General features: G+C 43.1%; 1 protein-coding gene across 1 annotated transcript; it reads right to left on the bottom strand.

Annotated features, from left to right (window-relative positions):
- Positions 1-3,541: 3,541 nt before the first annotated feature.
- Positions 3,542-26,216, bottom strand: LOC129823725 (protein shisa-like-2A). Its single transcript, XM_055882674.1, has 3 exons — positions 25,835-26,216; positions 22,705-22,841; positions 3,542-5,238 (listed from the first exon to the last, which is right to left on the bottom strand). Exons 1-3 carry the CDS (start codon positions 26,014-26,016, stop codon positions 5,045-5,047), a joined length of 513 nt encoding a protein of 170 aa, XP_055738649.1. The 5' UTR covers positions 26,017-26,216; the 3' UTR covers positions 3,542-5,044.
- Between the last annotated feature and the right edge of the window lie 83 nt (positions 26,217-26,299).

The raw sequence follows: 26,299 nt of genomic DNA, 5'->3' as shown, positions 1-26,299 counted from the left end.
TGGATAGTATTGAGTGTTCCATTATTCCATCCCTACCATGGATAGTACTGGGTGATCCATTATTTCATCCCTACCATGGATAGTAAGTACTGGGTGATCCATTATTACAATCCCTACCATGGATAGTACTGGGTGATCCATTATTCCATCCCTACCATGGATAGTACAGGGCTCCGGGCAGCCGAGCGGAAATGGAGGAAAACTCGCCTCCCTGCGGACCTGGCATCCTTTCACTCCCTCCTCTCTACATTTTCCTCTTCTGTCTCTGCTGCTAAAGCCACTTTCTACCACTCTAAATTCCAAGCATCTGCCTCTAACCCTAGGAAGCTCTTTGCCACCTTCTCCTCCCTCCTGAATCCTCCTCCCCCTCCCCCCCCCTCCTCCCTCTCTGCAGACGACTTCGTCAACCATTTTGAAAAGAAGGTCGACGACATCCGATCCTCGTTTGCTAAGTCAAACGACACCGCTGGTTCTGCTCACACTGCCCAACCCTGTGCTTTGACCTCTTTCTCCCCTCTCTCTCCAGATGAAATCTCGCGTCTTGTGACGGCCGGCCGCCCAACAACCTGCCCGCTTGACCCTATCCCCTCCTCTCTTCTCCAGACCATTTCCGGAGACCTTCTACCTTACCTCACCTCGCTCATCAACTCATCCCTGACCGCTGGCTACGTCCCTTCCGTCTTCAAGAGAGCGAGAGTTGCACCCCTTCTGAAAAAACCTACACTCGATCCCTCCGATGTCAACAACTACAGACCAGTATCCCTTCTTTCTTTTCTCTCCAAAACTCTTGAACGTGCCGTCCTTGGCCAGCTCTCCTGCTATCTCTCTCAGAATGACCTTCTTGATCCAAATCAGTCAGGTTTCAAGACTAGTCACTCAACTGAGACTGCTCTTCTCTGTATCACGGAGGCGCTCCGCACTGCTAAAGCTAACTCTCTCTCCTCTGCTCTCATCCTTCTAGACCTATCGGCTGCCTTCGATACTGTGAACCATCAGATCCTCCTCTCCACCCTCTCCGAGTTGGGCATCTCCGGCGCGGCCCACGCTTGGATTGCGTCCTACCTGACAGGTCGCTCCTACCAGGTGGCGTGGCGAGAATCTGTCTCCTCACCACGCGCTCTCACCACTGGTGTCCCCCAGGGTTCTGTTCTAGGCCCTCTCCTATTCTCGCTATACACCAAGTCACTTGGCTCTGTCATAACCTCACATGGTCTCTCCTATCATTGCTATGCAGACGACACACAATTAATCTTCTCCTTTCCCCCTTCTGATGACCAGGTGGCGAATCGCATCTCTGCATGTCTGGCAGACATATCAGTGTGGATGACGGATCACCACCTCAAGCTGAACCTCGGCAAGACGGAGCTGCTCTTCCTCCCGGGGAAGGACTGTCCGTTCCATGATCTCGCCATCACGGTTGACAACTCCATTGTGTCCTCCTCCCAGAGCGCTAAGAACCTTGGCGTGATCCTGGACAACACCCTGTCGTTCTCCACCAACATCAAGGCGGTGGCCCGTTCCTGTAGGTTCATGCTCTACAACATCCGCAGAGTACGACCCTGCCTCACACAGGAAGCGGCGCAGGTCCTAATCCAGGCACTTGTCATCTCCCGTCTGGATTACTGCAACTCGCTGTTGGCTGGGCTCCCTGCCTGTGCCATTAAACCCCTACAACTCATCCAGAACGCCGCAGCCCGTCTGGTGTTCAACCTTCCCAAGTTCTCTCACGTCACCCCGCTCCTCCGCTCTCTCCACTGGCTTCCAGTTGAAGCTCGCATCCGCTACAAGACCATGGTGCTTGCCTACGGAGCTGTGAGGGGAACGGCACCTCAGTACCTTCAGGCTCTGATCAGGCCCTACACCCAAACAAGGGCACTGCGTTCATCCACCTCTGGCCTGCTCGCCTCCCTACCACTGAGGAAGTACAGTTCCCGCTCAGCCCAGTCAAAACTGTTCGCTGCTCTGGCACCCCAATGGTGGAACAAACTCCCTCACGACGCCAGGACAGCGGAGTCAATCACCACCTTCCGGAGACACCTGAAACCCCACCTCTTCAAGGAATACCTAGGATAAAGCAATCCTTCTGCCCCCCCCCCCCCCCCCCTTAAAATGATCTAGATGCACTATTGTAAAGTGGCTGTTCCACTGGATGTCATAAGGTGAATGCACCAATTTGTAAGTCGCTCTGGATAAGAGCGTCTGCTAAATGACTTAAATGTAAATGTAAATGTAATAGTATTGAGTGTTCCATTATTCCATCCCTACCATGGATAGTACTGGGTGATCCATTATTCCATCCCTACCATGGATAGTATTGAGTGTTCCATTATTCCATCCCTACCATGGATAGTATTGAGTGTTCCATTATTACAATCCCTACCATGGATAGTACTGGGTGATCCATTATTCCATCCCTACCATGGATAGTATTGAGTGTTCCATTATTCCATCCCTACCATGGATAGTACTGGGTGATCCATTATTCCATCCCTACCATGGATAGTACTGGGTGATCCATTATTCCATCCCTACCATGGATAGTATTGAGTGTTCCATTATTCCATCCCTACCATGGATAGTACTGGGTGATCCATTATTCCATCCCTACCATGGATAGTACTGGGTGATCCATTATTACAATCCCTACCATGGATAGTATTGAGTGTTCCATTATTCCATCCCTACCATGGATAGTACTGGGTGATCCATTATTACAATCCCTACCATGGATAGTACTGGGTGATCCATTATTCCATCCCTACCATGGATAGTACTGGGTGATCCATTATTCCATCCCTACCATGGATAGTACTGGGTGATCCATTATTCCATCCCTACCATGGATAGTACTGAGTGTTCCATTATTCCATCCCTACCATGGATAGTACTGGGTGTTCCATTATTCCATCCCTACCATGGATAGTACTGGGTGATCCATTATTCCATCCCTACCATGGAAAGTATTGAGTGTTCCATTATTCGACTCCTCTATGGAAACTATGCATTATTTAGAATAGCCACGTAGTTGTCACGTCCTGACCTTAGAGATCCTTTTTATGTCTCTATTTTGGTTGGTCAGGGCGTGAGTTTGGGTGGGCATACTATGTCTGGTGTTCTGTTGTCCTTGTTTTGTATTTCTATGTGTTTGGCCTGGTGTGGTTCCCAATCAGAGGCAGCTGTCTATCGTTGTCTCTGATTGAGAACCATACTTAGGTAGCCTGTTCCCACCTGTGTTTGTGGGTAGTTATTTTCTGTTTAGTGTGTGTCGTCACCTTACAGAACTGTTCGTTTGTCGTTTTTGTTGTTTTGTTCAGTGTCCAGTTGATTGATTAAAATATGAACACTTACGACACTGCATCTTGGTCCTCTTCTCCTTCTCGACGACGTTCATTCCAATAGTAGTCTTGAAACCATTCTAATGATGCCACAATGCATTGTGACAGACATATTTTTGAAGTGTAATTTTTCTTATCTTTTGTGTGTCAAATGATGACATTTCTGAAATGTTGAAAGTGGAAAAAGCATTGACAGCTGCGACACATTTATCTATGCAAGTTTTGGTACTTCAATGTTTTTATTTTGTGTACTGGGAAAACAGCCTGACAGTTGACAGAAGATTCAACATGCATTGTTTCACCAACACAAGTGTCTTAATATCTCTATTCAAATAAAAATGCCTTTTAACCTTTGAATCCAATTCAAGGATTGGGCAATTTTGGGCAACTGGAACATTCTAACAAATGCTGACACACCAAGACAGACATAATTGATTCTATGCATTCCATTTTATATAAAAATGACTTGTCAATCAATTATTTTCATTGTGAAATATACTTATATCTCCTGGGCAACACACTCAACCAAATTAACATTTTAGACAAACTGTACAACACAATTCCGAAAAGTGTTAGATGCAGATATTGATCAAGTTTAAAACTCTATACTTCTTTTGCGGAATTACCCATAAAAGGGTTTTTGTGGAGTATAATTACTGTACAATCAGCTGTGAAAATGTATGAGACATGTTCTTAGATGCACCTAGGTCCTTTACTGTCTTGCCTGGCGGTAAGCATGAGAATCAGTCTATTTCCTCATGAAGAAGACACTCAGCCATTTTCATCCACAGACCAAACAACAACAGTGTAATACAGAGTTCATGACTTAATAAATAGGAGTACACATTATTTAGGACCATGGTCACAGTTCAGAGGTTAGAGATTGTCCATGGTGATCATTGACCACACATTGACCACTCACCTCCAAATGTACATCTCTTCCATATGTTTATATACAGTTGAAGTAGGAAGTTTACACTTATGTTGGAGTCATTAAAACTTATGGGGAAATTATGTGGATATATTGAAGCAACATCTCAAGACATCAGTCAGGGAGTTAAAGCTTGGTCGCAAATGGGTCTTCCAAATGGACATTGACCCCAAGCATACTTCCGAAGTTGTGGCAAAATGGCTTAAGGACAATAAAGTCAAGGTATTGGAGTGGCGATTACAAAGCCCTGACCTCAATCCTGAAAAAGCGCTTGCGAGCAAGGAGGCCTACAAAGCTGACTCAGTTACACCAGCTCTGTAAGGAGGAATGGGCCAAAATTCATCCAACTTATTGTGGGAAGCTTATGGAAGGCTACCAAAAACGTTTGAACCAAGTTAAACAATTTAAAAGCAATGCTACCAAATACTAATTGAGTGTATGTAAACTTCTGACCCACTGGGAATGTGATGAAATAAATAAAAGCTGAAATAAATCATTCTCTCTACTATTATTCTGGCATTTCACATTCTTAAAATAAAGTGGTGATCCTAACTGACTTAAGACAGGTAATTTTTACTAGGATTAAATGTCAGGAATTGTGAAAAACTTAGTTTAAATGTATTTGGCTAAGGTGTATATAAACTTCCGACTTCAACTGTACAGTATGTGTGATTGACAGGTTGAAAATGATCCTTTTGTGATTCATTGGTCCTTTTACACACTCATTCCAAAACAAGTGGACATCTGGTCCCCTTATAAGGGGTCCTTCCAAGTGCTCCTAAGAAGGGCCCTCCATGTTGACAGTTGTGACCGTGGCCATGAAGCACTTCTGGAACAGTCTCTCAGGGTCGGGAGGCTGGTTGTCACAGTCCAGCTTCCGGCTGAGGAAGTTCTTCCTGAAGCCCTGGGGACCACTGGGAGGCCGCGCACTGGAGTGATTGCTGGGTCCCTCACTGGGAGTAGGAACCACTCCTGGAATTACACACATAAACACACACACACACACACACACGATTGCACATGCACAAAAAGCCGGCAGACACGCAGGGACGGACACATACACAAACATACAGTACACACACACTAGTGTTGAATATTTTCCCAGTATTTTACAAATGTTCTATCTCACGAATAAATCACTTTTCTCCTGGGTAACCCGGTATTTCCCGCCCAGACCGGAAACGGCATTCTACAGCATATAAAAAAATTCAGAATTTGATTAGAGCTTTGATCAGCATTAAACATTCAAACCTGATGCTACCTGAGCCTGATAATCCATGCTTAAAGACTTGATGAGCCCTACATTAAACACATTTGATGAGCCCAAGCCCAAATGATTGTGCATTTATCCTATACATAGCCTAGCCGGCTAAGCTCTAGCAGGCTAATCTTTTTGAGTGTGGACTTTATTACTGAACTGTATTATACTGTATTACACAGACTGGAATTACACACCTCATTCAAACCATGAAGCTGGGAGAGAGCATGTATGCTGGTGCAGGACACGCGGCATACAAAGCTACAATTATAGGCTAGCGAATTTGAATATTTAAATATACAGTATATACAGTAATAGGCCTATTTTTCATTTTTATAGGCTGATTAGGAGGTTGACTAATTAGCTTTCATAATATTTCCCTAATGTTGTGCGATGTGCTTATTAGCCTACATTAGCGCTTCCCAAACTATGGGTTGCTTCCCAAACTAGGGGTCGCGACCCCATGTGGGTGGCTGGAGAATTTCCAAAATCCTGAAGAAGAAAAAAATATATATATATATATATTATATCGTCTTTGTGTCTCAAAAGCATTGTAATGTGGTTAAACTTAAAAATCTAATTGAAAATGATTAAAATCTAAAAGACCAAATTCAACCAGAGAGAAAGCCCTTAGATCCTGGGAAAAGGCCGCACTTGAATCATTCCCACAGTGAAAGGCTAGGCCTCCTATACTCTGAAACCACACACCTTTGCAGAGACTTTGATATCACCGGCTGCAATTGATATGGTGAAAACAATGTGAAAACAAGGCAGCAGAGGTGGGACCAAGTCACTATATGAGTCCCAAGTAGAACCGGTCAAGACTCGACTCAAGTCCAAGTCGTACATCCGAGTTGAGTCACAAGTTTAAGTCAAGTAAAAACCAAAATCTATATATGCAACACCTTGTTCAACTACAAATCTTTATCTACTTTTTGAGGCTACTAGACAGCCCTTTTTATTATTTTGTCTACAACAGATTTTGATTAGACCTTGTAGCAGTCACATGAAATCAGCAGAAGGCAGGGCAGGTTGACGTGCTCCGAGTGTAGATGTTTTTACAGGTCTTGGTGATCCAAAGGTGAAAGCGCCATATCATACAAACTATACATGTAGATTGACCAAATATACACTGGCAATAGCCCAAAAGAAATAGCCTCTGTATCAGGCTTAACCTGTCCTATCTGAACGGACACCAGTAGAGGGCAAGACAGTACAGCCTCGCCTTGAATCGGTCTAACAGGCGCTCAAACAGGTAGGCCTACATAATATAAGCACTAGGCCACCATACAATTACCAGATTGTCCATTAGAACCAATAAATTGGTTCTACAATGTAAAAGGCAATTTTCACATCCATTGTTACATTCGTCTCAGACGTAATGATTATGAATGATATTTCAACACCATGCATACATGGAACAATCATTTGTTCACGCAGAACAGAAATGACAGCGACATACTGTAGGACACAGACACACAGACCTCCGACATAACCCGGGAAATATGAACAAAGGAAACCATACATTGAATTGAATAAACACTACTTCTACCTCATGACTCTTGCGAACGTTAATGTGCACTAACGTTATAAACATCCCTCCAACTCAGAGCAGAGTAAGAAGTGGTTGGCTAAATGAAAAGGTATCATAGGCATATCAGACATTTAACAGAAATGTCTGCGTGTTGCAATACGCTGTACTGGGTTGGAATGATGAAACGCTAGCAATTATTGTAGTATTCGATGGAATATAGATTTACCACATAGGGCCTATGTATTTAAACTTCTGAAAGCAACAGCAAACATTTAAACAGAAGAAGAAAAAAAATCACTCTCCACTGGCTGGGGTTTGGAGCGCGTGAGTGAAGAGCCGCGCCTATGGTGCGTCTTCGCCACATTCATAATTCATTCTAACAACAAATTCCAAATGCAAGCTTCATAAATAGATGATACATTTCAAGCATTTGTTACATACTAAAATACCAGTAGGCCTATTCTAGTAATTGTTGCCTGTCCCCTTGTCTGGTGAGTTTACAAAGTAAAAAGTTAATTTTCTCGATCCCCAAACAAGTTTTATTATTATGGCGATCGTCTCTTCCTACAAGTTGACATTTGCGCTATAAAACAAATCAGCAATGTCACAGATAGAACAATGACAACATTAGAACATCTTTGGCAATGTCTTTGCTAACTCACCCTGCCAATCTGTTGCAGTCTTTTTTGCTTGGGCGATGCTGCGGACTGTCTCTAGCTACAGTATGTGTAGAGTAATCAATCCACGTTTATACTCTGTGCCACAAAATGAGTGACACAACATTACAAAACCTGGTCAGATAATTTCAAGTCATCAGTCTCAAGTCAATGTCGATTCCCGAGTCTTGAGGCTTCAAGTCAAGTCTCAAGTTGTTTTATTTTCTATCAAGTCGCGTGTCGTAAACAAATGCGTGATTTCACAGTCAGACTCGATTTAAAGTCATGTGACTTGAGTCCACAACTTTGGGCGACAGAGGCACAGAAATACCTTTGTCAGATAACACTTTTAAACAAAGAATTTATGCGATTGCTAGCAATCAAGAGGAAACTAACTGAACTATCCGCATTCAGGGGTCACCACAGAGGAGTTTTGATTCCTTATGTCTGTCTCCCACTGAGCATTAATGCCGCGTTCAAAACATATGGGATCTCGGTACTGGGTACTCGGAAATATGGGTTGCGACTTCAGTGTATTCAAGACAACCGGGAACTTGTGAAAAAAACGAGCTCCGATTGGGAAAAATATTTTTTAACGGTCATCCAACTCGGAATTCCAACTCGGGAACTCGGCTCTCTTTCTAGAGCTCCAACTTTCCGATCTGAAGAACACAGATGTCAAGATTTGACCTCGTATTTTTACGAATTACCAGTTCTCTTGAAAGCACCAGCTCATATCTGTGTAAAGCTGTTCAGTGCCCTCGTCTGCAGTCAAACCAAAAATCGATCCAGGTTGGATGTGGCAGCAGAGATGAGGTGTGCACTATCGACCACGCACCCTGAATTGAGAAGCTCCTAGACAACATGCATCAAACACATCCATCGCATTCGTGGTGGTGAGATAAGGGACATCATGTCAGACTAATTAGCAATTGGGTGTCATAGCACCACATTAAAAGTAAGTGATGGTTGAGAGTAAGAGAGTTGAGAAGACAATCAATCAGAAATACTGTTAGAATATTTTTCAATTGACTACCATATTCCCAAATAAAAAAGTAAACATTAGCTGTTAATTACATACTTTTTTCACATTAATTTTCAGATATCAAAATGGAATAGTGGGACAAAAAAGTGTGGGAACCCCTGGCCTACCTCTTCTCTGTCTATTGTTGCTTCATCCCTTTCTCCCTTCAACATTTAAATGAAATACGTTTTGTTGTCCTAATCTTCATCATTGTAATGACATGCTTAAAATGCATTTCAGTTCTCTTCGCGAATGGTTATGGTTTTGAACAAATTACTGCTATAGACTACCGCCATCACGCGTTCTCTCATTTTTCAAACTCCCCTTGAGTTCTATTGGCTACTGTATATAACATTCACTAAACAAGAGCTTGCATCCTCTTCGAATAGTCTATTAGAGTAAGAAATGCAACAATAAAAAAGCTAGTATAGTCTATCTTTTCCTGGGACTCCTATTTGCGTGTTTTAAGGAGAGAGGCCAGGGGAGCACAGGCGTGTACTGCGCAAGAGACAGAGGCTATAAGCTTATTTATAAAACTGGTTGTAGGCTAGAAGTGTATTTATTAATCTGGTTGTTTGGATCCTGGATGAAGATTGGGCAAGCAGCGTTCCAACCCGTGCTGTATTGTATATGCACACTATTCCTGCTAACAGTACAATTAAGTGATAATGCCCGAGAAGCCGGTGTTTGGACGATATATTGGCACGGGTGTTGTTAGGCCCGAGATGAAGTCGAGGTCCGGCAAACCGTGCCAATATATCCTCAAAACATCGGCTTCGAGGGCATTATCACTGTTAAACATGGGGTTACCAATATATTCAAATAATGATTGACATATTTTCATTAAAAACGTTATTTTAATGAATTTATTCATATTATTTCATTCTTCCACAAGATATAGCCTCGACACAAATATAGCGGGTTGCTACCCAAGTCGCCTGGTCATTCGTTCTATCGGTTCGGTCGTCAGAGATGCGAACCAGACATTATCATGTGAACAAATCCAAGTAAATGCCAATATATATTTTAAAAAATCTAACGAAAATGCAGCTAGTGTACTGTATATCCAGGTTTAATGTTTGACATGACTGAATTAACTGAAGTTGGCTAGCTAGCTAGCTAGCAAGTGACACGAACGTTACCCACCTGCATAGCAACCATTTTGTTTAAAATGGACAACCAGACCTTTTGCGTAACTATGCAAAAAATAATGAATGACTTTGTTCCGTCTGTAGCAACATGAGCAAAGTAACAAAATAACATATTTTGTCTGGACTATATATTCTGGTGGAAGAATGTAATTGTATGAATTTACTAATCAAAATAACATTTGAATGAAAATTAAATATTTTGGTTACAGTTTTATAAAAGCAATAAGGCACATGAGGCTGTGCTGTATCATGAATACACTCATATGTAAATTGGTTGACTAGTCCTCCGCTATCGTGACTGTATTCATTATATAGCACTGCCACTTGTGCCTTATTGCTTAAGCATAACCCATCATTCATCAGCTAAATATAAGGCTAATATTGCATTGAATGTATTACCTGAAAGAGGTAGGCTCGGACATACACTACATTGCCAAAGGTATGTGGACACCTGCTCGTCAAACATCGCAATCCAAAATGATGGGCATTAATATGGAGCTGGTCCCTACTTTGCTGCTATAACAGCCTCCACTCTTCTGGGAAGGCTATCCATTAGATGGTGAAACATTGATGCGGGAACTTGCTTCCATTCAGCCAAAAGAGCATTAGTGAAGTCGTTGCTCCCTGATGTTTCCACTTCACAATAACAGCACTTACGGTTGACCGGGGCAGCTCTAGCAGGGCAGACATTTTACGAAATAACTTGTTGGAAAGGTTGCATTCTATGACGGTGCCCAGTGGTGGAAAAAGTCCCCAATTGTCATACTTGAATAAAAGAATACTTGAGAATACAGGGGGTGCTGTTTTCGCATTAGCATAATTTGCTCTACAGATTAAACTGCCTCTTATTCAATTATTGCTCTTACTATATGCATATAATTAATACCATTGGATAGAAAACAATCTATAGTTTCTAAAACCGTTTCAATTTTGTCTCTGAGTGAAACAGAAGTCATTTGACAGCACTTTCCCTGACCAAGAAGAAGAATGCAAGATGTGTATGCTCGCTTCAACGCTCTGCCTATATATGGTCACGCCACCTATGACCCGAAACACACTTCATTCGTCTTCCTCTGGGTGTCAAGAGGACGTCAGAGGAGAAATTTTTTGTTTATCTTGTACTGACGTGAAATAAGACCTATTTCTTTGGCGTGACCGACAACTTCCGGTTCTCTGAATCGCGCGATTTGGAGGTGCGATTGTCTACTGTTTTGCTGCCGTTACGGATGAAAACTATCTCCGTCTCGAAGTTTGTTTGATACATGTGACCATATCATCGTAATGTATGTTTTTTAATATAGTTTAATCAGATTATTTGAATTCTTTCGGGAGTTTTGCCGTGTTCCGTTCTGTGACTTTTTTTACTTTGGACAGATCCGTGCCAGTCGACCAGTACATATGCTAAATGAAGAGGGAAAGTTGCCATTATGAATGGATTGAACGACTCATCAGGACTAAGGACACCTTGATCAACATTCTGATGAAAGATCAGCAATAGTAAGACCCAATTTACAATGTTATTTCATATATCTGTCATGCATGTGAACTGGTCGTGGGCGCCCAGCTGGTTCTGGCTGGCTATGCTAATTTAGCGCTACATTTTGTTTTCGCTATAAAACATTTAATAAATCAGAAATATTGTTTGGATTCACCAGATGTTGGGCTTTCAATATCTGTACGCTGTGTATTTTTTCTGAAATGTTTTAAGATAAGTAATTAGTTATATGACGTTGGTCTCTGTAATTGTTCTGGCTGCGTCGGCACTATTTCAGATTGCAGCTGCAATGTAGAACTGTGATTTATACCTGAAAAATGCACATTTTTCAAAAAAAAACTATGCTATACCATAAATATGTTATCAGACTGTCATCTTATTAAGTTGTTTCTTGGTTAGTGGCTATATATATTTTTATTTAGTCGAATTAGTGATAGCTACTGACGCAGGAAAAAACTGTTGGAGTAAAAAAATTGTGTCTTTTGCTAACGTGTTTAGCTAATAGATTTACATATTGTGTCTTCCCTGTAAAACATTTAAAAAATCTGAAATGGTGGCTTTATTCACAAGATCTATATCTTTCATTAGGTGTTTTGGACTTGTGATTTAATGATATTTAGATGCTACTATTTAATTGTGACGCTATGCTAGCGATGCTAATCAGTGTGTGGGGGGGGGGGGGGGGGGGGGGGGTGCTCCCGGATCCGGGGTAGAGGCTCGTTAGAGGTTAATAGAAAGTTACTCAAGTAAAAGTGAAAGCCACCCAGTAAAATACTACTTGAGTAAAAGTCTAAAAGTATTTGGCTCTAAATATACTTAAGATTTAAAGTAAATGTAATTACTAAAATATACTTAAGTATCAAAAGTCTCAGTAAAAGTAGAAATCATTTCAAATTCCTTATATTAAGTTAAGCAGATATTTTCTTGTTTTTAAAATGTACAGATTGCCAGGGGCACACTCCAACACTCAGACATAATTTACAGATAGCCAGGTGCATACTCCAACACTCAGACATAATTTACAGATAGCCAGGGGCACACTCCAACACTCAGACATAATTTACAAACGATGCATTTGTGTTTAGTAGTAGAGATGACCATATGTTGTCTTGATAAGATTGAGAATTGGACCATTTTCCTGTCCTGCTAAGAATTCAAAATGTACTTTTGTTCTTTTGGGTGTCAAGGAAAATGTATGAAGTAAAAAGTACATTATTATCTTTAGGAATGTAGTGAAGTAAAAGTAAAAGTTGTAAAAAATATAAATAGTAAAGTAAAGTGCAGATACCTAAAAAAAAGCTACTTAAGTAGTTGTTTAAAGTATTTTTGCTGGGGCGGCAGGGTAGCCTAGTGGATAGAGCGTTGGTCTAGTAGCTGAAAGGTTGCAAGTTCAAATCCCCGAACAAGGTACAAATCTCTGAGCTGACAAGGTACAAATCTGTCGTTCTGCCCCTGAACAGGCACTGTTCCTAGGCTGTCATTGAAAAATAAGAATCTGTTCTTAACTGACTTGCCTAGTTCAATTTGTAAGTTGCTCTGGATAAGAGCGTCTGCTAAATGACTTAAATGTAAATGCTTAAAAGTACTTTACACCATTGACAGTGCCACGTTGAAAGTCACTGAGCTCTTCAGTATGGGCCATTCTACTGCCAATGTTTGTCTATGGAGATTGCATGGCTGTGTGCTCAATTTCAAACATCCGTCAGCTACAGGTGAGTTTGAAATAGCCGAATCCACTAATTGGCCATGTAGTGTATATTTGTAAGTGATAATCAACAAGGGCCTATATGTTCTATGGAAAATAAGGAATGCCGTGGAAGGTGTGTTCCATGAAGCACTAGCGAAGTGAGCCCTGAGTTGATTATCTCTTCTATACCATCGCTATGGCCAATATACCACAACTAAGGGTTGTTCTGATGCACGAAGCAACGCGGAGTACCTGGATATAGCCCTTAGCCGTAATATATTGGCCATATACCACAAACCCCAAAGGTGCCTTATAGCTATTATAAACTGGTTTCCAACTTAATTAGAACACACAATTTTAGCCTAAAATGACATACTCAAATCTAACTGCCTGTAGCTCAAGACCTGAAGTAAGAATATGCATATTATTGATACCATTTGAAAGGAAACACTTTGAAGTTTGTGGAAATGTTAAACTAATGTAAGAGAATATAACACATTAGATCTGTTTTTTTGATCATACAAACAAAATCACAAGTTATTTCAATAAATAAAAAATTCATAATCTTTGAAATGCAAGAGAAGGCCAGACTTTCAGATTGGAGTCTAGGTGTAATTTAAATTTTGGCCACCAGATGGCAGCAGTGTGTGCAGAGTTTCAGACTGATCCAGTGAAGAATTTCATTACTGCACAATATTTTGTATCAAGTCTGCCAGGAGTTTGCCCAAATGTGCCAAAATTGTCAATTGATATATACAAAAGTGATATGGGAATTAAAAAAAAATACATTTACACACTCCCAGGAATGTCATACATGAGGGATCATTAGTTTATACACTAACTTTCACACATCTAGATGGCCGGGCTGGGTGGGTGTGGAGCCAGAGACAGCAGTGGGGTCAAACTGTAGAACCCAGTTCCTACATTTGAACATAAAAATGTATTTTATCAAACAAACCTATGCTACATTTTATCTCTGGGATCCTCAGGATGAGAAATCAGAGCAAGGTTACTGAATGTAAGTACATTATTTACCTTCAGAGGTGAATGTATCAAACCAGTTGCCATGATAAAAGTGTTGTTGTTGTGCACTCTCCTCAAACAATAGCATGGTATTTTTTTCACTGTAATAACTACTATTAATTGGACACTACAGTTAGTTTAACAAGAATTTAATATTTTCTGTCCAGGAAAGTTGGCTGTTGTATACAACGTCATTCTAGTCACATTAGTGCATGTTAGCAACAACCGTCCCAGTTTAGGGACACCCATCCTGTAGAGGATAACCACCTATGTCAAATGTGACATAACCCACTATATAAAATATGACAAACCTGTGCTTTGTAAAGGGTGGCATAACCACTACTTAATAAAGGCTTTATAAATCATATGAAATTGAGGCTTCACACGCATATAGAACTTTGTCATGCATGTTGGTAGAGCATTGCAAGGCCAGGATAGTGGGTTCAATTCCTGGGACCACCCATAAGTAAAAGTGTATGTGTAAACATATTGCTTCCGTCCCTCTCCTTGCCACAACGTGGGCTCTAACCAAGGACCAAATGAACACATCGACAACAATCACCCACGAAGCATTGTTAACTATCGCTCCACAAGGAAACAACTACTTCAAGGTCTCAGGGCGAGCTATTTTCTCACCGGTTACATATGCACTTGCTTTGGACAAAAGCGTCTGCTAAATGGCATATATTATATTATATTACGAAGCTGTCATTGTAAATGAGAATTTGTTCTTAACTGACTTGCCTAGTTAAATAAAGGTTAAATATATATATATATATATTTTTTTAAATCATCTTGGGTGAAAAGCCAATATTGGACTTGACCTCAACTTTCCCCAAAAATTCTGTGCTGCAGGATGACACACACTCTAAAGTGCAGTCATGCACACCAAAAAACATTGGTAGGGCTAGGGCCCTTTAAAAGTAGGTTTTTTGGGGGGGTGGTAACATTTAATTTTCTTGTTTTTGTTTTTCCAGGTGTCTGATTTCCCCCCGAAAAATCTGGATTTCGATCAAAAAACCACAACATTTTTAAAAGAAAAAACACAGAATTGGATGTTCTATGATCACAACAATGCTTAAACCACATCATGGGACCACTTTTGAGGTGTTGATTTGAGAGTGTAGTTACCCTTTAATTCAAGTGCACTGTTTGGTTAGCAGTGCTTAATTATTATTATGTTTTTTTACAATACAAAACATACACATATAAACGACAGCATACAGACACACAAAAAACATCGGCATCACACCTGCACAGACCCAGCTGCTCACACCCCCATCTCCAGGGCTTACATCTCTCTTCGCCACATGGCCTCAAACTGCACCATTTTATTTCTTTCCATCGCCCAAGCAATTTCAACATTTAGATACTAAAGCATTTGACCTTTCCAATGTGTTAAGTGTCTGTCTTGAAATATGCTTTTGGAGTTCATAGCGATCCCAGAAGGATTATTGAGTCATTGTTCGTTTTACACTTGTGCTATAGGATTTGTAAATTTTGTTTCTTGTATAATAAATGTGGAGTGGTTGAAAAACAAGTTTTAATGACTCAAACTTAAGTGTATGTAAACTTCCGACTTCAACTGTGCACATGTACATGAATGTATAGTTAAAGTGACTGTGCGTATATGATAAACAGTAGCAGCAGCGTAAGAAGAGGGTTTGGGGGGGGGTGTAGAGGTCCTGGATGGCAGGCAGCTTAGCCCCAGTTATGTACTGGGCCGTACGCACTACCCTCTGTAGTTTCTTGCGTTTGGAGGCTGAGCAATTGCCGTACCTGGCAGTGATGCAACCAGTCAGGATGCTCTCGATGTTGCAGCTGTAGAACCTTTTGAGGATCTCAAGACCCATGCCAAATATTTTTAGTTTCCTGGTGGGGAATAGGCTTTGTGGTGCCCTCTTCACGACTGTCTTGGTGTGTTTGGACCATTCTAGTTTGTTGGTGATGTGGACACGTGATGGAGTTTGCAAATCAAATGCCCACTTGTGGTGCCACTGGACAGCAAAAAACTGGTAAATATAACTTTATTTATGTTAATTTAAATGTAAATTATTTATCTAGATTACATGGATACCTCAATCGTTATTTCAAATCATTTTGGTAACTTCACTGCCACTGCTGTGATAGATCATGTTAGCAGCATGAGCTAGCTAGCTATAACAATACGACATTTTGCTAGCTAACTATTTTGCTAGCTAGCAGGCTCAGATAAAAAAAATACCGCTATCTACTTTACTACAGCATATCTCATAGCCACATGCTTGAGATGTCCTCCTCTACCTCCTCCCATTTGTCAACAACTTCATCCCCAGACTGCTACACTGGTTAGATCAGACAGAGACCTGTCATTTAAGACATTTAACGTAATGGTTTCAGTTTATTTTCGAGCATCCATCTCTTTCACTCTTGGAGATCGTTTAAAAAGATGTATATTTTGTGTTTCTTCAGGGGTGACCAGTGACGGCATGGCATCAGACGTGAGTTGTCGTTCTTCCATTGGAGGAGAAGAGAGCAAATGACCAGGCAGAGGATGCTGAAACACTTCTAATGGTAAGAAAACCTGAAAAATACACCAGGCCGATCATAATTCTGCTGTTGACATCATATGTTATTTGTTCCAAAGTAATGTGACATAATGTCCTGATTCAAAACGTTTTCCTGATCACATCAATACTTTTATGTTTTCCCCTATAGACTCATTTGACGATGTGGTCCTGAAGGTGATGCCTGTCATCCTGCCTCCATCTTCGTACAGAATAGATGGAGACATTTTTCGACTCCTTTACAAACAACCTGTAAGTATACAGGCTAAACAATAAGACATAATAGGTCCATTTCTACAATGCACAGTGGTGTGAAGTACTTAAGTAAAAATACTTTAAAGTACTACTTGTCACGGATCCCTCCGGTACTGTTGCTCATTCCGTGCACCAGATTCGGAGGTCTACGTCACCGGCCTCTAGGAACTAAACTGTGTCATTACACACACCTGGTCCCCATTTCCTCACTGATTTATATTTATATATATGTGCCCTTTAGTTCACCATTGGGCTGTCGATTAATGTTCCCATGTCCGTTGGTCATGTGAGTACCTATGCGATGTTTCAGCTTATGTGCTGCGGGTTTTGTGCATTGTGTATTACAGGTATCGTTTGGGTACATCCCAGTGTTTTGTGCATTGTGTATTCCAGGTATCGTTTGGGTACATCCCAGTGTTTTGTGCATTGTGTATTACAGGTATCGGTTGGGTACATCCCAGTGTTTTGTGCATTGTGTATTACAGGTATCGGTTGGGTACATCCCAGTGTTTTGTGCATTGTGTATTGCAGGTATCGTTTGGGTACATCCCAGTGTTTTGTGCATTGTGTATTACAGGTATCGGTTGGGTACATCCCAGTGTTTTGTGCATTGTGTATTACAGGTATCGGTTGGGTACATCCCAGTGTTTTGTACATTGTGTATTACAGGTATCGGTTGGGTACATCCCAGTGTTTTGTACATTGTGTATTACAGGTATCGGTTGGGTACATCCCAGTGTTTTGTGCATTGTGTATTACAGGTATCGGTTGGGTACATCCCAGTGTTTTGTGCATTGTGTATTACAGGTATCGGTTGGGTACATCCCAGTGTTTTGTGCATTGTGTATTACAGGTATCGTTTGGGTACATCCCAGTGTTTTGTGCATTGTCTATTACAGGTATCGGTTGGGTACATCCCAGTGTTTTGTACATTGTGTATTACAGGTATCGGTTGGGTACATCCCAGTGTTTTGTGCATTGTGTATTACAGGTATCGTTTGGGTACATCCCAGTGTTTTGTGCATTGTGTATTACAGGTATCGTTTGGGTACATCCCAGTGTTTTGTGCATTGTCTATTACAGGTATCGGTTGGGTACATCCCAGTGTTTTGTGCATTGTGTATTACAGGTATCGTTTGGGTACATCCCAGTGTTTTGTGCATTGTCTATTACAGGTATCGGTTGGGTACATCCCAGTGTTTTGTGCATTGTCTATTACAGGTATCGGTTGGGTACATCCCAGTGTTTTGTGCATTGTGTATTACAGGTATCGGTTGGGTACATCCCAGTGTTTTGTGCATTGTCTATTACAGGTATCGGTTGGGTACATCCCAGTGTTTTGTGCATTGTGTATTACAGGTATCGTTTGGGTACATCCCAGTGTTTTGTGCATTGTGCATTACAGGTATCGGTTGGGTACATCCCAGTGTTTTGTGCATTGTGTATTACAGGTATCGGTTGGGTACATCCCAGTGTTTTGTGCATTGTGTATTACAGGTATCGTTTGGGTACATCCCAGTGTTTTGTGCATTGTGTATTACAGGTATCGGTTGGGTACATCCCAGTGTTTTGTGCATTGTGTATTACAGGTATCGGTTGGGTACATCCCAGTGTTTTGTACATTGTGTATTACAGGTATCGGTTGGGTACATCCCAGTGTTTTGTACATTGTGTATTACAGGTATCGTTTGGGTACATCCCAGTGTTTTGTGCATTGTGTATTACAGGTATCGGTTGGGTACATCCCAGTGTTTTGTGCATTGTGTATTACAGGTATCGTTTGGGTACATCCCAGTGTTTTGTGCATTGTGTATTACAGGTATCGTTTGGGTACATCCCAGTGTTTTGTATACGTGTTTGTTTGGGGTGTATTAAAAACCCCTATTATATATTTCTGTGCCTTTCTCCAAATCCTTTAAACCAGCGTGACACTATTTACAATAAGTCACTTTTTGGGGTATCTGTACTTTACTTTACTATTTATATTTTTTTTACTTCACTACATTCCTAAAGAAAATGTTGTACTTTTTACTGCATACATTTTCCCCGACACCCAAAAGTACTCGGACCATTTCTGTAAAAACGTAACAATTCACACACTTATCAAGAGAACAGCCCTGGTCATCTCTACTACCTCTGATCTGGCGGACTTACTAAACAGGTAAGGTTGGATTGTGCCCCTGGCTATCTAAAAATGAGAAAAACACAAACAATTGTGCCACCTGGTTTGCTTAATATAACGTATTTCAAATTATTTATACTTGCAATTACATCTACTTTTGATACTTAAGTATATTTAAAACCAAATACTTTTAGACTTTTACTCAAGTTTATATTTTACTGGTGTAACAAAGGCTTTTCCTAAAAAAAAAAAAAAAACTGCTACCTTTCTTTGTTACTTTTAAGATTGAAACCAACATGCTGTGCCTCCAGCAATCAGAGAGGCCAGAGCTGTTTGTCGACCAGCTCAGGGACAAGCTACACTATTCACAACCCTGTATAATGTTCAGTGTAATCTGCATTGATGGATAAAATAAAATAAATACTGTATTTGTATTGTTTTAAGGTTTTAATTTGACATCCCATGTGTTAGGAATAGGGAGGGTGATAAGGTCCAGTATTAATGAGAAGGGGTTTCAAATGTAAAAATGAAAAGAGATGTATGGTTTAAACTTGTCTTGAACGTTTATTTGTTTTAGCTGACAGTGATAATTCCTTAAGCGTTAACTACATTTGCTTCATTTATATGTATGTGTTATGAATGACCGAAGGTGTCTCACTTTAAAGTAAGTACACTGTCACGCTATACAGAGTCTTTATGGATATGTTATGAATGACCGAAGGTGACTAACTTCAAACAAATGATTACAGGACACTATCAAGTGTCAATAAACAGCTTATGAAGGTTCTGATGATCCACAGGTTACTGTAGGGCAGGGCTGCCCGACCCTCTTCCTGGAGATCGACTGTCCTGTAGGTTTTGAGTCCAACCCTAATTCAGCATATCTTATTCAGCTAGTTAAGGTCTTGTTGAGCAGCTAATTAGTAGAATCAGGTGTGTTAAATTAAGGTTGGACTGAAAACCAACAGGACAGTAGATCTCCAGGAAGAGGGTTGGACTGAAAACCCACAGGACAGTAGATCTCCAGGAAGAGGGTTGGACTGAAAACCCACAGGACAGTAGATCTCCAGGAAGAGGGTTGGACTGAAAACCCACAGGACAGTAGATCTCTAGGAAGAGGGTTGGACTGAAAACCCACAGGACAGTAGATTTCCAGGAAGAGGGTTGGACTGAAAACCCACAAGACAGTAGATCTCCAGGAAGAGGGTTGGACTGAAAACCCACAGGACAGTAGATTTCCAGGAAGAGGGTTGGACTGAAAACCCACAAGACAGTAGATCTCCAGGAAGAGGGTTGGGCAGCCCTGCTATAGGGTGTGAGGGGTATTTAGATAAGTTGATGGACATGAAATGCTTTTGTTGTCAGAGCCAAGTTTTTTTTGGTATTCCTACCTGAGACTACCTAGCCACCAGGTATTCCTCTTCTGTTCCCATGCTGGAGACCAGGGCTTGATTACAACCTGTTACAATGGTGCCAACATTGTGTGGCTGATGTTTCAGTGGGGGAGTGGGTGAATGTGTCAACAATCTGACTGAGCCCAGCAATGCATGGCATGGCTCATTATATTGTTGTGTGTTTGTGTACTGAGGAACATGTAACTTGGTTCCAGAAGAAAGACACTTTCAATTTCCTAATGTTGGGGGCTATCATCAAGGTGCCTGGTGTGATAAGGGTCGACAGACTTGTATCCACGATAGCACGATATCCCTAAAATGTGTTTTTTTTGTATTTTCTATATAATATCCCATTTACAGTGCAATCAGAAAGTATTCAGACCCCTTGACTTTTTCCACATTTTGTTGTGTAACAGCCTTATTCTAAAATGGATTAAATTGTTTTTTCCCTCAGCAATCTACACACATTCTCCCATAATGACAAAGCAAAACCAGGTTTTTAGAAATGTTTGCTAGTTTATTCAAAATAAAAACTGAAATATCACATTTACATAAGTATTCAGACCCTTTACTCAGCACCTTTGGCAGCGATTACAGTATCGAGTCTTCTTGAGTTTGACGCTACAGGTTTCTCGCATTCTTCTCTGCAGATCCTCTCAAGCTCTGTCAGGTTCGATGGGGAGTATTGCTGCACAGCTATTTTCAGGTCTCTCCAGAGATGTTTGATCGGGTTCAAGTCCGGGCTCTGGCTGGGCCACTCAAGGACAGTCAGAGACTTCTCCTAAAGCCACTCCTGCATTGTCTTTGCTGGGTTGTTGTCCTGTTGGAAGGTGAACCTTCGCCCCAGTCTGAGGTCCTGAGCAGTCTGGAGCAGATTTTCATCAACGATCTCTTTGTACTTTGATCCGTTCATCTTTGCCTCGATCCTGACTAGTCTCCCAGTCCCTGCCGCTGAAAAACATCCCAACAACATGATGATGCCACCAACATGCTTCACTGTAGGTATGGTGATAGGTTTCCTCCGGACGTGACGCATGGCATTCAGGCCAAAGAGTTCAATCTTGGTTTCATCAGACCAGAGAATCTTGTTTCTCATAGTCAGAATCATTTAGGTGCCTTTTGGCAAACTCCAAGCGTGCTGTCATATGCCTTTTACTGACAAGTGGCTTCCGTCTGGCCACCCTACCATAAAGACATGATTGATGGAGTGCTGCAGAGATGATTGTCCTTCTGGAAGGTTCTCCCATCTCCACAGAGGAACTTTGGACCTCTGTCAGAGTGACCATGGGGTTCTTGGTCACCTCCCTGACCGAGGCCCTTCTCCCCCAATTGCTCAGTTTGGCCGGATGGCCAGCTCTAGGAAGAGTCTTGGTGGTTCTAAACCTCTTCCATTTAAGATTGATGGAGGCCACTGTGTTCTTGGGAACCTTCAATGCTGTAGACATTTTTTGGTACCCTTCCCCAGATCTGTGCCTCGACACAATCCTGTCTCGGAGCTCGACGGACAATTCCTTCGACTTCGTGGCTTGGTTTTTGCTCTGACATGCACTGTCAACTCTGGGACCCTATATAGACAGGTGTGTGCCTTTCCAAATAATGTCCAATCAATTGAATTTACCACAGTTGGACTCCAATCAAGTTGTAGAAACATCTCAAGGATGATCAATGTAAACAGGATGCACCTGAACTCAATTTCGAGTCTCATAGCTGGGTCTGAAAACTTACGTAAATAAGGTATTTCAGTTTGTAATTTTTTTATACATTTGCAAAAATATGTCAACCTGTTTTTGCTTTGTCATTATGGGGTATTGTGATGTCATTGTGATGTCATTGTGGGGTATTGTGATGTCATTGTGATGTCATTAAGGGGTATTGTGATGTCAATGTGATGTCATTATGGGGTATTGTGTGTAGACTGCTGAGAAAACATATTTAATCCATTTTAGAATAAGGCTGTAACATAACAATATGTAGAAAAAGTCAAGGGGTCTGAATACTTTCCGAATACACTGTCTGTATCCTATCCAACATCTTTAGATGATGTGTCAAGACCGTAGCCCGGCTCTATGTATCCCATCACATACCATTAGATTAGGTTTCAAGACCTTAGCCCGGCTCTATGTATCCCATCACATATCATTAGATTAGTTTTCAAGACCTTAGCCCGGCTCTATGTCTCCCATCACATACCATTAGATTAGGTTTCAAGACCTTAGCCCGGCTCTATCTATCCCATCACATACCATTAGGTTTCAAGACCTTAGCCCACCGCTGGCCAGAAGGGTTTACCCACCTGGTGCTCTGAGTGGCAGGCCGTTGTCAAGGCGACTGGGCTTGGTGGCGATGAAGAGGTAGCAGAGGACACAGACTGTGATGAGGAAGGCCAGCAGGACCACTGCTGCTATGGACAGACCTATCAGGGCCCCGACGCTAAGAGATGAAGGAATAAGGGGAAGAGAAAGAGGATGGCGAGTAGAGGGAAAGGGACAGGGAGGGAGAGAGATGAAAAAAGAGACAGAGACAGATGGGGAAAGGAGAGAAAGATATTAGGGGAAGGCCGGGAGAAAGCAATGGACAGAGAAGGTGAGAGAATGTGAAGAATGTGTGACAGAGCGGGAAAGGCAGGGGAGAGCAGAGAGGTGATGGGGAAGACAGGGAGGGAAAGGCAGGGGAGAGCAGAGAGGTGATGGGGAAGACAGGGGAGAGCAGAGAGGTGATGGGGAAGACAGGGAGGGAAAGGCAGGGGAGAGCAGAGAGAGAGGTGATGGGGAAGACAGGGGAGAGCAGAGAGAGAGGTGATGGGGAAGACAGGGAGGGAAAGGCATGGGAGAGCAGAGAGAGAGGTGATGGGGAAGACAGGGAGGGAAAGGCAGGGGAGAGCAGAGAGAGAGGTGATGGGGAAGACAGGGAGGGAAAGGCAGGGGAGAGCAGAGAGAGGTGATGGGGAAGACAGGGGAGAGCAGAGAGAGGGGTGATGGGGAAGACAGGGAGGGAAAGGCAGGGGAGAGCAGAGAGGTGATGGGGAAGACAGGGGAGAACAGAGAGGTGATGGGGAAGACAGGGAGGGAAAGGCAGGGGAGAGCAGAGAAAGGGGTGATGGGGAAGACAGGGGAGAGCAGAGAGAGAGGTGATGGGGAAGACAGGGAGGGAAAGGCAGGGGGGAGCAGAGAGAGAGGTGATGGGGAAGACAGGGGAGAGCAGAGAGGTGATGGGGAAGACAGGGAGGGAAAGGCAGGGGAGAGCAGAGAGAGGGGTGATGGGGAAGACAGGGAGGGAAAGGCAGGGGAGAGCAGAGAGAGAGGTGATGGGGAAGACAGGGAGGGAAAGGCAGGGGAGAGCAGAGAGAGAGGTGATGGGGAAGACAGGGAGGGAAAGGCAGGGGAGAGCAGAGAGAGAGGTGATGGGGAAGACAGGGAGGGAAAGGCAGGGGAGAGCAGAGAGAGGTGATGGGGAAGACAGGGGAGAGCAGAGAGAGGGGTGATGGGGAAGACAGGGAGGGAAAGGCAGGGGAGAGCAGAGAGGTGATGGGGAAGACAGGGGAGAACAGAGAGGTGATGGGGAAGACAGGGAGGGAAAGGCAGGGGAGAGCAGAGAAAGGGGTGATGGGGAAGACAGGGGAGAGCAGAGAGAGAGGTGATGGGGAAGACAGGGAGGGAAAGGCAGGGGGGAGCAGAGAGAGAGGTGATGGGGAAGACAGGGGAGAGCAGAGAGGTGATGGGGAAGACAGGGAGGGAAAGGCAGGGGAGAGCAGAGAGGTGATGGGGAAGACAGGGAGGGAAAGGCAGGGGAGAGCAGAGAGGTGATGGGGAAGACAGGGAGGGAAAGGCAGGGGAGAGCAGAGAGAGGGGTGATGGGGAAGACAGGGAGGGAAAGGCAGGGGAGAGCAGAGAGAGAGGTGATGGGGAAGACAGGGAGGGAAAGGCAGGGGAGAGCAGAGAGGTGATGGGGAAGACAGGGAGGGAAAGGCAGGGGAGAGCAGAGAGGTGATGGGGAAGACAGGGAGGGAACGGCAGGGGAGAGCAGAGAGGTGATGGGGAAGACAGGGGAGAGCAGAGAGGTGATGGGGAAGACAGGGAGGGAAAGGCAGGGGAGAGCAGAGAGAGGGGTGATGGGGAAGACAGGGAGGGAAAGGCAGGGGAGAGCAGAGAGGTGATGGGGAAGACAGGGAGGGAACGGCAGGGGAGAGCAGAGAGGTGATGGGGAAGACAGGGAGGGAAAGGCAGGGGAGAGCAGAGAGGTGATGGGGAAGACAGGGAGGGAAAGGCAGGGGAGAGCAGAGAGGTGATGGGGAAGACAGGGAGGGAAAGGCAGGGGAGAGCAGAGAGAGGGGTGATGGGGAAGACAGGGAGGGAAAGGCAGGGGAGAGCAGAGAGAGAGGTGATGGGGAAGACAGGGAGGGAAAGGCAGGGGAGAGCAGAGAGGTGATGGGGAAGACAGGGAGGGAACGGCAGGGGAGAGCAGAGAGGTGATGGGGAAGACAGGGAGGGAAAGGCAGGGGAGAGCAGAGAGGTGATGGGGAAGACAGGGGAGAGCAGAGAGGTGATGGGGAAGACAGGGAGGGAAAGGCAGGGGAGAGCAGAGAGAGGGGTGATGGGGAAGACAGGGAGGGAAAGGCAGGGGAGAGCAGAGAGAGAGGTGATGGGGAAGACAGTGAGGGAAAGGCAGGGGAGAGCAGAGAGGTGATGGGGAAGACAGGGAGGGAACGGCAGGGGAGAGCAGAGAGGTGATGGGGAAGAGAGATGATAGATTGCACTCTTTCTGAGAGTGATAGTCAGGGGCAGACTGGCCATCCAGCATTTTGGGCAAATGTCAGGTGGGCTGGTCAATCTGAGTGGTGCAGTGGTCTAAGGCACTGCATCTCAGTGCAAGAGGCGTCACTACAGTCCCTGGTTTGAATCCAGGCTGTATCACATCCGGCCGTGATTGGGAATCCCATAGGGCGGCGCACAATTGGCCCAGCGTTGTCCAGGTTTGGCTGGGGTAGGCCGTCATTGTAAATAAGAATTTGTTCTTAACTGACTTGCCAAGTTAAATAAAGGTTAAATTAAAAATATATATCATTTGGCTAATAATGGGGGCATTGAGGAAAAACATGGGCCGGTGTGATAGAAATACCAGGGCCGAATTCTGGTACCAGTCTGCCCCTGGATACAGTATTTATTATAGTAGGAGGAAAATGTACACTTTTCTGTTTTTATTTTCACATTTAATTTAGGTACTTTTCACCTTGCATCAGATTCCCTCAATATAGAGTAGCCTACTGTAACCTATAATACGTGTACATCATCACAATATCAAACATTATGCAAACTTAAAAGTCCAGCAGTGAATGAGATTTCCCCAAGATAGGGTAAGGCTATATAGGCAAAATAAACGGATGAATTGGTATAACATCAAATCAAAGATGCGTAAAAAGTCCTTACCTAAGCCACCACATGTATGCATACTCGTAGGGGAAAAAACTGTTGGGGTCATCACAGCAATACTTGATATCGTTAAATCCGCAGCAGAATACCGCGTGCGCACCGCTTCCCGCTTTAGGGCACAAAAAGCCATTCACAAAAGCATTTTCTGCGCTGTAGTAGCTTGTGCAATTCGCAGTCATGGTGGTAAGAAAAAAAGAAAGCTCTCTCGAGGTAATGAGGCAATTTCCTTAGCTGTGTAAGGGTTTTATTGCAATATCGCGCACAATGTGTCCTTGCTGAACATAGTAGGCTTCATATTTCCGAGCATGACAGAGAAATGTGGAAAAACTGCACCCCGATGTACCATATAGGATTCTGGAGTCCCCCCACCACACCTCCTTCCATCCACATCTCTCTCTCTCTCTCTGTCTCTCTGTCTCTCTCTCTCTCTCTGATACAACACCCTACAATGGGAATAAATGA

This window comes from Salvelinus fontinalis, chromosome 26 (genome assembly GCF_029448725.1).
Source record: "Salvelinus fontinalis isolate EN_2023a chromosome 26, ASM2944872v1, whole genome shotgun sequence".
NCBI lineage: Eukaryota > Metazoa > Chordata > Actinopteri > Salmoniformes > Salmonidae > Salvelinus > Salvelinus fontinalis.
Note: the sequence above shows the minus strand (reverse complement) of the source record. Positions and strands in the feature narration are given on the sequence as shown.